Here is a 14,284-nt window from a genome sequence, read left to right on the forward strand (position 1 = left end):
CTCCCAATGTCCCAAGAATCAAAAACCCTCTCCTGCACCGTTTTTCCAGCCACACATTCATCTGCTTTATCCTCCATTTTCTGTACTCGCGCATGGTACTGGGTGTAATCCAGAGATTACTAATTTTGCTAATTTATTACCTAGCTCCCTAAATACTGAATGCAGGACAACATCCCTGTTTCTGCCTATGTCGTTTGTACCAATAAAGACCACGATTGTTGGCTGTTCACTGTACTCCCTCAGAAGGCTCTGCAGCCACTCAGTGACATGCTTGACCATTCTGACCTTATGGTGGAGGGAAGATAATTGATGAAGCAGCCAAGGATGGTGGGAAAATCATTGAAGCAGCCAAGGATGGTTGGACCTGAGGTATTGCCTGAAGGCACTCTTGCAGCATTGTGCTGGGGCTATTGTGCTGGAGCTGAGATGGCTCACAACAAGCAACATTTTCTTTTTATTCTAGTATGACTCCAAACAGTGAAAGCTTTTCTGGGACACCAGAACTTCAGGAGAATCAGGGGACCAAGGTGAGTGTAGTGGCCATCACTAAGCAGAAGATGCTAGGGAAACTGAAAGGTCCAAAGATAGGATAACGCCTGGACCAGATGGACTACACTCCAAAGGAGATAGCTGAGGAGATTGCGGAGACATTGGTGGCAGGGAGGCTCTGAGGACTGGAAAATGGCTAATGTAACACCACTGTTTAAGAAGGGAGGGAGGCAGAAGACTGCAAATTGTAGGCCGGTTAGGCTGACTTTGGTCATTGGTAAGATTTAAGAGTCCATTATTGCGGAGTACTTGGAAGGGCACTGTAAAATAGGATTGAATCAGCACGGCTTCGAGAAATAGGGGATCGTGTCTGACAGATCTGTTCCGAGTTCTTTGAGGAGGGAATAAGGAAGTTAGACAAAGGAGAACCAGTCAACATGATCTATTTAGATTTCCAGAAGGCCTTCGACAAGGTGCCATATAGGAGGCTGTTAAATAAGTTAAGAGACCATGGTGTTAAGGGTAAGTTACTGGCATGGATTGAGGATTGGCTGTCTGGCAGAAGGCAGAGAGGGATAAAGGGGTCTTTTTCAGGATGGCAGCTGATGACTAGTGGTGTGCCTCAGGGGTCGGTGTTGGGACCACAACTTTTCACAATATACATTAACAATCTGGAAGAAGGAACTGTGGGTGCTGTTGCTAAGTTTGCAGATGATACCAAGAAATGCAGAGGAACAGGTAGTATTGAGGAAGCAGGGAGGGGGGCTGCAGAAGGAATTGGACAGCCTAGGACAGTAATAATCGCTTATTGTCACAAGTAGGCTTCAATGAAGTGACTGAAAAGCCCCTAGTGGGCAAAGAAGTGGCAGATGGAATACAATGTGGAAAAGTGTGAGGTTATGCACTTTGGTAAGAGGAATGGAGGCATATACTATTTTCTAAATGGGAAAAGGCTTAGGAAATCGGAACAATGGGACTTTTGGAGTCCTAGTTCAAGATTCTCTTAAGGTTAACGTACAGGTTCAGTCAGCAGTGAGGAAGGCAAATGCAATGTTTTTGGGGTTTTTTTGTATAAATTTAGAGTACCCAATTCATTTTTTCCAATTAAGGGGCAATTTAACGTGACCAATCCACCTACCCTGCACATCTTTGGGTTGTGGGGGCGAAACCCACGCAAACACTGGGAGAATGTGCAAACTCCACACTGACAGTGACCCAGAGCCAGGATCGAACCTGGGACCTTGGCGCCGTGAGACTGCAGTGCTACCACTGTGCCACCGTGCTGCCCTGCAAATGCAATGTTTGCATTCATGTCGAGAGGGCTAGAATATGAGAGCAGGGATGTACTTCTGAGGCTATGCAAGGGTCTGGTCAAACCCCATTTGGAGCATTGTGAGCAGCTTTGGGCCCCGTATCTAAAAGATACCCGATGGATGTGCTGGCCTTGGAAAAGATCCAGAGGAGGTTCACAAGAATGAGCACTGGAATGAAGAGCTTGTCATATGAGGAGTGGTTGAGAACTCTGGGTCTGTACTCGTTGAAGTTTAGAAGGATGAGGGGGAGGGGATCCTATTGAAACTTACAGGATACTGAGCTGCCTCGATGGAGTAGACGTGGAGAGGATGCTTCAACTTGTAGGAAATACTAGAAGCAGAGGACACAATCTGAGACTAAAGGGACGATCCTTTAAAACAGAAATGAGGAATTTTTTCAGCCGGTATGGTGAATCTGTTTCACACTTTTCCATAGAAGGCCAAATCACTGAGTGTCTTTAAGACAGAGATAGATAGATTCTTGATTAATAAGGGGATCAGGGGTTATGGGGAGAAGGCAGGAGAATGGGATGAGAAACATATCAGCAATGATTTAATGACAGAGCAGACTCGATTGGCCAAATTACCTAATTGTGCTCCTATGTCTTATGGTCTTATAATTCCCAATTACTTCAATTTTACTCTGGCTCCTTGATGCCGCACTTGGTCAAATAAAATACTGCCTTGATGTGAAGGCAGTGTTAGGATCCCGGACGGGTACCCAACTATTTTCAAGTTATAAAATTGTGAGGGAATGTTACCTGCACCACAGGATTGATAACACTGACTCATTGGTATCTTTTCCATTAAAACAAATTTTAACACAGAATTAACCACGCTAACAACAGAGAAATAGCTTTATAGTTAACATTAAACACACAATTGACCACACTAACAACAGAGAAATAGTTTTATAGTTAACAGTTTCAGCAGTTCTTAAGTGAAAGTAAAAAGCCATAACTTTCTAAACCTGCCACTGTATTTTCAAACTAAACAAACCAATATAATTCAAATACCACTCCTGAAAAAAGTTAACTTGCTTTTCTCTGTACAGAATCTTTGGGAAGTGAACCATAGAACCAAAACTTGAAACACCTCTGTTCAGAACAAAAACCTAGGAAGAACTAACATTTCAGACAGACCTGTCTCCTCCCCATTATTACATCATCCATTGGCTGGTTTAGCACAGTGGGCTAAACTGCTGGCTTGTAATGCAGAACCATGCCAGCAGCGCGGGTTCAATTCCTGTACTGGCCTCCCTGAACAGGCGCCGGAATGTGGCGACTAGGGGCTTCACAGTAACTTCATTGAAGCGTACTTGTGACAATAAGCGATTATTATTATCCAAAGGAGAAGGTATTCTTTAGTCTCCTTGCACAAGATGTCCCATGACCTGTTTAGCCAGGGCCAAATGGAGTAAATACTCGTAAATTATCTGCACTCCAGTTCTTTAAACGTAAACAATAATCCATTAGCAGAACACTTCACCTGCAAAATGAATGATTACCACACTTTTATAAACCTTTAATCACTCCTTTATCAGTCAGATTGTCTGTATGCATCTTAGCCTAGGTTTTAATAACACTGCATAAAATATGACTTTCTCACACGCAGTCACTCTTGCCTCCCCTCCAAAAGTTTTGACCAAGAAGGGTAGACTGGAGCGTGTTGAAATAGTCAAGTCTAGTGGTAAAAGGTATGGATGAGGATTTTAGCAACAAGTATGCAGAGGTGGAGTTGGGCGATAATTGAGAGCTAATCGAAAAATAGAATACTGCAGTTGTTGGAAACCTGAAATTAAAAAAAGAAATGCGCAGCCGGAGCTAATATTTCAGTCGATGACCATGCATCAGAACTGGAAAAGATTAGAGATGTAGTAGGTTTTGATCAGTGAATGCTTGGGACAAGAACAAAAGGAAGATATACGAATAGGGTGGGGGACGGGAGATTGAATGGCAACAGCGTTCCAGCAGAAAATAAAAAAATTGCCGAGAGCAGGTGTGCTATTCTTTCCCCTCACCCGGGGGATGCCTTCAATGAGTCATACTGTCAAGTGTGCCAGGATGAAGGCGTCGTGCACGCGGCCCGGGTATCGAGCACAGACGTGCATCTCATTGCACACCATTAATTGAAACCCCTTGCGATTTGTGAAGTGCAACGCGTCATGGGGGGGTGAAAGTCGGGGAGACATGGGCACAGTCGATCATCACTGGACACTTCTCGAGGAGCTCCTGCTTGTACAGCCTCATGCCATCTGCCAGGGCTGTGGCGCCCAGTCAAATGGCAACTACTACTGGTTGTATACCAAAATCCATCGTCCGACATTTTAGCATGGCGGTTATCCCCTTGCTCAACCAGGTTCGGCGGGCTACATGGTGATCCCGGCCTGTATTTCAGCCCCTGCCCCTGCATGCCTCTCTGTTATTTCTCCCCCCTTCCCAGCCGTTCCCCCTGACGCTTTGCCCTCCACACTGCACCCTGTCCCATCGATGCCCCGCACCAAAGGAGCCTCTGACCCTGGCACCAATCCTTGTTGGCATGGGTGCCAATGGCTGGTGCAATCCATTCCAACGGTATGTCCTGTGCCCGCCTGCGGGGTCTACTGTGGGTGTCTCGGGTGACCCTGCCGGCGGGGTGACGCCCGGTCATTTTTTGGGGGTGGGGGGGCGGTGCTGCACTGTGACCACAGGCCACAGTGGGCGGTCAATGGAGTGCGTGGTTGAAGGCAGCCTTGCAGGCTGTGGCAATGGCAGTCCGTGCCAAGGCACCCTGGTTCCAGAGGGATACCCGACCCCTCGGCTCATTCTCTTTTTGCCCCCCACTCCTCCTTTCCCGTGCAGACGCCCCTCTCCCCCCAGGCAGGATTGGCAGCCCACAGCTGCACCGTTGACATATATTCTCTCCTCTCTCGCCTTGATCGGCCACAGTGCCAATTTCCAGATTTTAAATACCACAAGTGAACCATGCCGTTAGTTCTTCAGCCTGGAGATGGAGCATCGCGGGAGGCCTGGAGAATGCCAGGTCGGGCCCATTAATGATATGCCTTTACTGTACAATTTGCATGCCCATGCTGACGTGCGGCGTAGAATGCATTCACATTGCTGTCGAGGCACCAGAGCATGACATTCCGTTGGGCGTCAGGTGCTGGCCTTGGTTTCCGGCTGACGTGTGATTATCCGCCCTATATTCTTTGCTCGGTTCATAAGGTCAAGTATCCATATGCCGCCTTAACTACCTGCTGCCTTCAGGGGTCTTTGGACCCTCTGGTCCTCTGTGTTCTAGCGCCCTGCCGTTCGTTGTGTATTCCCTTGCCTTGTTCTTACTTCCCAGGTAGAGGACGGTGAGCCTTCTCTGAACTGCTTCTAAAGCATTAAAGTACTTAAATAAGGAGACCGAAATTGTACATAGTACTCCAGATGTCTTTTCACCAAGCCCTGCAGGAAAACATCCCAACTTTATTCCATTACCCATGCAATAAGCAATAGCGTTCTTTTTACCTTAGAACCATCTGCTGCAGCTGCATTCTAACTTTGTAATTCATACACCGGGACATAGGTTCCTCTTACTTTAAGAGTTCTGCAATTTGTCTCTGAATTTAAATAATATGCTGTTTTTCTATTTTTGACAAATTCACATTTTCCCACATTATACTGCATGTGCCAAAATTTTGTCCGCTCATTTACCTATCTGTGTCCCTTTGCAGAATTCCCGTGTCCTCTTAACAACTTACTTTCATATATAGAGATAGACACAGAGCACATAGAGGGGAAAGGCTGGTGGAAAGGGAAAGAAAACATTAATAAAATAAAAGGATAGGAATCTTTGATTCATATGAGCATAAGAACTAGGAGCAGGAGTAGGCCATCTGGCCCCTCGAGCCTGCTCCGCCATTCAATGAGATCATGGATGATCTTTTGTGGACTCAGCTCCACTTTCCGGCCCGAACACCATAACCCTTAATCCCTTTATTCGTCAAAAAACTATCTATCTTTATCTTAAAAACATTTAATGAAGGAGCCTCAACTGCTTCACTGGGCAAGGAATTCCATAGATTCAAAACCCTTTGGGTGAAGAAGTTCCTCCTAAGCTCAGTCCTAAATCTACTTCCCCTTATTTTGAGGCTATGCCCTCTAGTTCTGCTTTCACCTGCCAGTGGAAACAACTTGCCCGCATCTATCCTATCTATTCCCGTCATAATTTTATATGTTTCTATAAGATCCCCTCGCATCCTTCTAAATACCAACGAGTACAGTCCCAGTCTACTCAACCTCTCCTCGTAATCCAACCCAATTCACAGGGATGCTTTCCAGTAATGTCTCTCTGAAGTTCAGGCTTCTGGTTTGAAAATTCCTTTCTTTCATGCTTGATATGATCTTCTCAGGCAAGGTGTCTACCTTCCCTGTAGAGCATCATTTCAGGTTCACAGTAAAGGATATGCTAGATACTGTTTTCAAAACAATAGATCCGTTATTTTACTTGAGGCCCCCGAAGAGCAACAAGTTGCTGGTTTTGATACACTTAAAAGATCTTCAGCTTTCACCTCCAGACAGCAGGCAGCAGACAGCAGAGAGAGGAATCCATTCCCTTCACTTCTGAGGTCTGATCACTTCTGGCAGGTCTCTCAAACATCACCCAGCAGGAATCAATCACTGACTTGTCAAGCAGAGCACTGTCCCTGGCCAACCCATTGCTTGCCAGTTAACCAATCAAACTGATTTCCTCCAAAACCGGTTCCTCCCATCTACTTGGTGCCAAAGAGTCTGGCTTCTCCTTCTCCCAAACACAACCTGAGAATACAGTGTCCTGGCAAGCGGGCTGTTTTAAACTTTGAGTCTTCTGCTATCTTCTCTCTACTTAAAGGCACGTCCCAATTATTGATCCATGCACCAATGCAATAAAAGAAAATAAATGAGAACAAAGGAAATAGACAGGAAGGACTCCTGCACAAAGATCTGGATTCGAATATGTATTATAGTGAGAATATGTGAATTTCTATTATTTTATTTTTCAGCTATTCCATTCCATTCCTGTGTAGCTTTGGGAGATAGTAGGGAAAGATGAGTAATTGTCAAATGCATGATCATCAATATTTAATTCACCATAGCTTGGAAATGAATTGTCCAAAGAACTCTGCTTTAAAATCTCTTTTAATGTTGAGATAGCTTTGTGCAAAAGTATGATGTATCTGAAAGATTAATGAACCATGTGTGGGAACTGAAGGTGGCAACTCGCAATCCCGCATTGAGATATAAATACATTTTAACAACATTGGAAGTGAACTATAAATGCTGGACTCTGAACGGGTGTTACTTTATGAATTGGTTTGATGGCATTCTCTAAAAGTTCAAATTACCAATTTTTATCCTGCGCTCACTATTTAGTTTGCCCCCTTTGTGCTCCTCCAGGCTTTCTTGGAAATGGCTTCTGAAGAGGCAGCTATCACCATGGTGAATTACTATACTGCAGTAACACCTCATCTTCGGAACCAGCCTATCTATATCCAATATTCGAACCATAAAGAATTAAAGACAGACAGTGCGTTAAACCAGGTTGTTGTTTATTTCATTGATTGTGAAAATGCTACATCTTCATACTTTTTCAATCGTCTGTTCCCTTTCTTTGGAATTATGCTTTTAAAATTTGGGGCTTGAATGGAGTCGGTCAAGATTTATTTTACCTAATGTTTCTTTTCTAAAATTGCACATTAAAGTACTTTAGGTTCAAACATTACTGTGTGGTTTCTATAGCGCTGCAAAGGAAGTCAATAACGTGGTTGTTTCAACTATGCAATGTGTATTTTTTTCAAAATTTCAGCCCAGACCAGATTATAGGTCATAGATAAGATCACCTCTCAATCTGAACTCCCATGGGCATAGGATTAATTTACTTGGCCCCTTGTTGTAGGATAGCCCCTTATTTCAGAACCAATCGAGGGAACCTGTGCTGTACTGCCTCTGAGGCAAGTATATCCTTCCTTTGAGATCGGGACCAAAACAGTATCGTGGGTCTCCCAAAGCCTTGTACAATTGTAGCAAAAGTTCTTTGTTCTTGCACTCCAATCTCTGCAATAAAGACTAACATGCCATTTGCCTTCCTTAATGCTTGCTGTATCTGCATGCTAACTTTGTGTTTCTTGTAAGAATACATCAAAGTCTCTGAACATCAACATGTACCTAATTCACACCTTTTTACAAAATATCGTATTTTTCATCCCTTACTACCAAGGTGAATAGCCCCACTTTTCCACATTATACTTGCCACCTTGTCTACTTAATGTCTTTTTTCAGCATCATTGTATTTTCATAGGTTACATTCCCAGTTAGCTTTGCACAGTGAGCAAGCTTGGATACATTACTCTCAAGTCTCTTTGTTAGTCATTAATATAGATTATAAATAGCTGATCCTTGTGACACTCAGCGAGTCACAGCCTGCGAACTTGAAAATGCCGTTTATCCCTGTTGTCTGCTTTGTGACCATTAAACAATCCTCTCCATGCTAATATACTACCCGGACTCCATGAACCCTTGTCTTGTACTTTAACTTTTCGTGTGGCACCTTATCAATAATTTACTTGGTGCATTTAAATTTGCAATTCTGCTAAATTGAAGTAATAATGTAAATAACACCCTAGTTAGAATTTAGTGTTTAAAACAGCTTAGCAAACTGTTTGAATTCTAATTAGATTGCATTTTTAAAACTGACATACAGTAATACGCTGCTTTTAATTTTGTTCCTCCTTTCACCCCTTCCCCCATCAAAAAAAATCCTTCCCATAATTTGGGTAAAATAAAAATGATTTGATTGTCAGTTTAAAACATATATCTGAAATTACATTATTCACATAATCAATCACATTATTCATTAATGACTTAGATGATGGCACGGAAGTCATATATCCAAATTTGCTGCTGATATAAAGTTGGGTGGCATTGTAGATGATAGCATAAAATTGCAAGGAGAAATTGACAGACTAGGTGAATGGGCAGAATTGTGGCAGTTATAGGGCAGCACAGTGGCGCAGTGGTTAGCATTGCTGCCTCACAGCGCCGAGGTCCCAGGTCTGGGTCACTGTCCGTGTGGAGTTTGCACATTCTCCCCGTGTTTGCGTGGGTTTCGCCCCCACAACCCAAAGATGTGCAGGGGAGGTGGATTGGCCACGCTAAATTGTCCCTTAATTGGAAAAAATGAATTGCGTACTCTAAATTTTTTTTTAAAATTGTGGCAGTTGGAATTCAATGTAAGCAAGTGTGAGTTTATCCGTTTTGGACCAAAAGTAGTTAGAGCAGAGTACTTTTGAAATGGAAGGAGGTTAAATACAGGGAATTCCCAAAGAGATTTGGGGTTCAGGTGCATTGATCCTTAAAATTCCACAAACAAGTGCAGAAAATAATCAAAAACACTAATGGAATACTAGCCTTTATATCTAGAGGGTTGGAGTATAAAGACACGGGTTATGCTGCAGCTCTACAAAACCCTGGTTAGACCCAACTTTGGGTACTGCGAACAGTCTGGGCACCCCAGCTTAGAAAGGGATATTTAGGCCTTGGAGGGAGTGCAACGTAGGTTTACAAAAATGATATCTTGACTACAGGTGTTGAGTTACGAGGAGAGATCACACAAATTAGGCCTGTTTTCACTAAAATTTAGAAGAATAAGGGGTGATCTGATCAAAGTATTCGATATAGTAACAGGGAAAGACAGGGTAGATAAAGATAAACTATTTCCTCTGGTTGGGGATTCGCAGACAGTCTTAAAAATTAGGGCTAGAGTCTTATAAATTAAGGCTAGACCTTTCAGGGGAATTGTTTAGAAGCACTTCTTCATTTAAAGGGTGGCAGAGGTTTGTAATTCTCTTCCACAACCAGCAGTTGAAGCTAGAACAGTTAATTTTAAACCGGAGATCGATTTTTGTTAAAGATATTAAGGAATATGGGCCCAAGGCAGGTATATGAAGTTAGGCCAGATCAGCCATGATCTCAATAAATGGCGGGACAGGCTTGAGGGGCTGAATTGCTAACACCTGTTCCTATGTAAATAATGCTTTAAAATGAAACTGAGGTGAAGTGGGAAAAATAATTTTTTTACTTTTACTTTCAGCGTGCCCAAGCAGTTCTTCAGGCTGTAACTGCTGTGCAGACAGCAAGTACCCCGCTTACTGGAACTACAGTCAGTGAGAGTGCAGTGACGCCAGCACAGAGCCCAGTACTCAGAGTAATTATTGACAACATGTACTATCCAGTCACTCTGGATGTACTTTATCAGGTACGTTTATGCTTCACATTGTTATTTTTGTAGATTTTAACTCATTTTGATGGACAGTAATTGCATTTTCTGTTTTTTAAAGATTTTTTCCAAGTTTGGTCCAGTATTGAAAATCATTACTTTTACAAAGAATAATCAGTTTCAAGCTCTACTGCAATATTCTGATCCTATGAATGCACAACAAGCAAAACTGGTAAGTTGACACAGCTGAAACTTTCCATTAGACTACATTTATGTTTACCCTTGTAATGATGGGCAAATGGGTTTTAGTGGGGCAACATAATGGCTATAGGCTTCAGGTGGTAGTTTTTATGCTCAACTGGGATCTCTTGCTATTTAGTCTGGCTGAGGCCTGTGCTGGATTTAGTATATTTACATACCTGCTTATTTGTGAAGGTAAAATGTTACAACCAACGCAATGTTGTGCATTTAGCATCTAGGAATCAAAACTAATATTTGCGTTCTGCATCTTGTTTTGCTTGGCCATTACTTTAAAATAAATTTTGACATGAACTATTATGACCGGGATGATAGGAGTGTGCAGTTTATTTAGCCCCACTACTCCACAGGTCGTACCATTAGTTGAAAAGTAATTCACTCACCAAAATGTCCAATTATCTACCGTAAACCCAGAATGAAAGAGACTTTAATCAAGCTTCTTTCAATAAAGTCAATGATTGATTTATTATTAAACACACCTTATTTTTTAAAAGTGTGTTCTGGAACAATTGCTATCTCTTTTTTTAAAAAGTTCCCAACACAGGCACGCACGCACACAAGGCAACTTCTCACTTAGTTCAGTCCCACCTTTTAACTAGTTTCTGTTTCCTCATCAGTTAAAATAATTGCAGTACAAACAAAAAAATCTAGGTGTCTAAATTATGCAATGGTACTTCCAAATTTTAAAATAAAAATACAGATGAAGATGTTGTTTGCCAACGGAATGTATAGCATAAAACCAGAATCAACAGGGATGAAGATGTACAACTGAGATTATTTCAGCATCTTAATTTCTTCAGCAAATTCAAAACGCTGGTCATCAAGTTTCTTAAATTATGCCTACACTTTGCTTACATTTTCTTCCAATTGAGGTTGACATGTAACTATAAAGTATTGCTTCAAATACTCAGCAGGTCAGATAGTTTCGATGGAGACAGAATTATGTTTCAGGTCCTTCAGGTCAAGCGACGTTCATCAGAATTGTAAAAATCTAGAAATGTAATAGGCTTTGAGCAATTTCAGAGTCCGGGAAAGAGGTTGGAAGAGGAAAGAGAAATGGAAGGTCTGTAATGGTGGAAAGCATGAGAATAATGACAATTGTGATGGTGCAAGGCACAAAGAGATAATAATATAACGAGTAAAGAAACAAACAGTGGGTTTAAACTTCTATTCCCTTGCCACGTAGCAGTTCAGCTATTATTACAGCCACGCAAATGCTAATGGCTAAGTACGATTTACTACCACTAGCCCATGAGCAAAGAACTGGTAAACTCCCCTAGGACACAGGAAATTAACAGAGAGAGCCAAGTCTGGCATGATTAACAGTAGGAATTTACTTGTCAGTTCCTGAAGCTATCGCTCAACATTTATCTTCCCTGCGATCCACTTGCCAATCCTCCCACTCGATGTTTCTCTCCCACTTGCATCATCCATCCCTTATCGTCCTGCTTGCCGCCCCTCATACCAGTAAGTTTGTCATGAGAGACATTCAACAAATATAAAATGAGTTCTCCACGACTGCTGAAATTGTTCAGTTGTAGATTTTTATTCATTCACATGTTGTCATGTGCCACTGGTAAGGGCATCATTTATGACCTAATTGCTCTTGAGAGGGCAGTACAGTGGTTAGCACTGCTGCCTCACAGTGCCAGAGACCCAGGCTCGATTCCGACCTTGGGTAATTGTGTGAAATTTGCACGTTCTCCCGTGTCTCCATGGGTTTCCTCTGGATGCTCTGGTTTCTTCCTGCATTCCAAAGGTGCTCTTTCGGAGGGTCCGAGCAGACTCGATGGGTCAAATGCCTGCTTTTTTGCACTAGGGGTTCTATGGGTGATGGTGAGCTGCCTTCTTGAATAGCTCATGGGCTACACCATAGGGCAAAATGAAATCAACCATGTTGCTGTTGGTATGGTGTCACCTGTAGATCAGACTTCATAAGGGTGGCAGGTTTCCTTTCCTAAATAACAGTGGGGAAACCAGATAGGTATTTGTGACAATCTGATAGTTTCATGGTCATCACTACTGATAACTAGCTTTTTATTCCAAACTTGTATTTAAATTGAATTTAAATTCCCAGCAGCCAATGTGGAATTTGAACTCTTATCTCCAGATCCATTAGTTCTGGATTACTAATCCAATATCCCCCTCTAAATTATGAGCTAGTGCATTATTTTGTTTTAAAGTTACACCTCGTTAACTAGCAGTAATTTATTCAGAGGTTTTTAACTGATTTTAACAACTGCAGAATAAAGGGAGGTTCTCATAAATTCGCTGATTCCTAAAGATTGCCATCTGCAGGAACTGAAGCATATAGACATATGAGTTGGGAGAAGGGCAAGGCCATTTATCCCCTCGAACCTGCTCCAACATTCAATAAGATCATGGCTGATCTGATTTGTGACCTCCATTCCACTTTCCTTCCCACCCCTGAACCATTTGATTCTCTTGTCGATCAAGAATATCTAATGCAGCCTTAAAAATATTCAGTCCAATCCTCTGACCTGTCACTAATCTTTGAGGAAATGTGTGTTTTTTTTTTCAATTCAATGCTTTATTTACCTATCTGTGGCTAAGTAAGGAAGTTATGTCTTTCCCCTATGTTTCTCTTGGAAATGTATCTTTGCTAAATGTTCAGAATTATCTCCGTAAATGTCTGCCACTGCATCTCGACTGACTTATCCCGTACCCTAATTTCCCAGCTCACTTTAGCCAGCTGTCTTCATACCCTTGTAATTACCTTAAGTTCCATCCACTAGTCTTAAACCTACCCTTTCATTCCCCAAACTGATTTTGAAACCTACCCTTTTATCCCTCAAAATCAATCATGTTATAATCACTGCTACCTAGGAGCACCTTTACTTTGAGATCGTTACTTAATCCTGCCCTGTTGCACATTATCAGATCTAGAATAGCCTGCTCTCTGGTTGGTGCCAGAACATTTTGCTCTAAGAAACTGTCCCAGAACACTATGAACTCATCCAAGCTACCTTTGTCAAACTGATTTGTCTAGTCTATAAGTAGATTAAAATTACCACCCATGGTCATCGCTGTACCTTTCTCACAGGCCCCCAATATTTCTTCCTGTATACCTGTGGTCACGGTTAAGGGGCCTCTAAACTACCTCCACAATTGACTTCCTACCTTTATTATTTTTTATCTCTACCCCAAACTGTCTTGATCTTTAAAACCAAAGTCATCTCTCTATTGCACCTGTCATCCTTAATTAACAGAGCTGCAGCTCCATTTTTTCCTAGTTTCTTGTCCTTACAAATTGTCAAGTAGCCTTGAATATTCGGGGGCCAATCTTTGTCATCTTGCAACCTTGTCTAATGACTATCCAGTCATACATGTTTATTTCTAGTTAAGCTGCCAAGTCATCTGTTTTGTTATAAATTCCATATGCATTCAGATATAGAGCCTTTAATTCTGATCTTTTTAGCCTTTTTGCAATCTCTGACTTGATCTGCTGGCGCAAAAGTTTGTATGGCATCTGTCATTTTCAGCCTCGTTCTTATGATCACTTACCTTATTGCTACCTTGCTCTCTTGCCTTGTCTTCTCTTTTATTGATCACATCTTCCCACACTTGATCCTTTGCTCCCACTATTTATTTTAAAGCTCTCTCTACCACCCTAGTTATATGACTTGCCAGACCACTGGTCACAGGACAGTTCTGGCAAAGTCCATCCAAAAGTAAAGCTCCTACTTTGGCCAGTGCCCCATGGTTCAAAACCCATTTATCCCACACCAATCTTTGAGCCACGAATTCAACTCCCTAATCTTATTCTTGCTAAAGGTAATATTCTGAAAATTATTTAACATGAAATCGCTGACAACTGTTTTGGGATTTCCACATTGACTGCCTGTGTGCGAACACATCCAAGTTGCTGTCAGTTTCCCAGAGTAATGACAGTAAATGCTGATAGTTTTGCCATCGTTAGGAATATAGGAACATCAGAAATGGGAGCAGGAGGAGGCGATTGGCCCCTTCAAACCTGCTCC

The 14,284-nt window shown here is 42.1% G+C and overlaps 1 protein-coding gene across 2 annotated transcripts in view; it reads left to right on the plus strand.

Moving 5' to 3' along the window:
* Positions 1–14,284, plus strand: part of LOC140426150 (polypyrimidine tract-binding protein 2) — a 98,626-nt gene that overhangs the window by 43,943 nt on the left and 40,399 nt on the right. For both annotated transcript variants that reach the window (XM_072510564.1, XM_072510566.1), the window contains exons 5-7: positions 7,208–7,351; positions 9,900–10,064; positions 10,147–10,257. In XM_072510564.1, the coding sequence (XP_072366665.1) occupies positions 7,208–7,351; positions 9,900–10,064; positions 10,147–10,257 (420 nt within the window). The remainder of the gene's footprint in view (positions 1–7,207; positions 7,352–9,899; positions 10,065–10,146; positions 10,258–14,284) is intronic.

Source organism: Scyliorhinus torazame, chromosome 7, assembly GCF_047496885.1.
Source record: "Scyliorhinus torazame isolate Kashiwa2021f chromosome 7, sScyTor2.1, whole genome shotgun sequence".
NCBI lineage: Eukaryota > Metazoa > Chordata > Chondrichthyes > Carcharhiniformes > Scyliorhinidae > Scyliorhinus > Scyliorhinus torazame.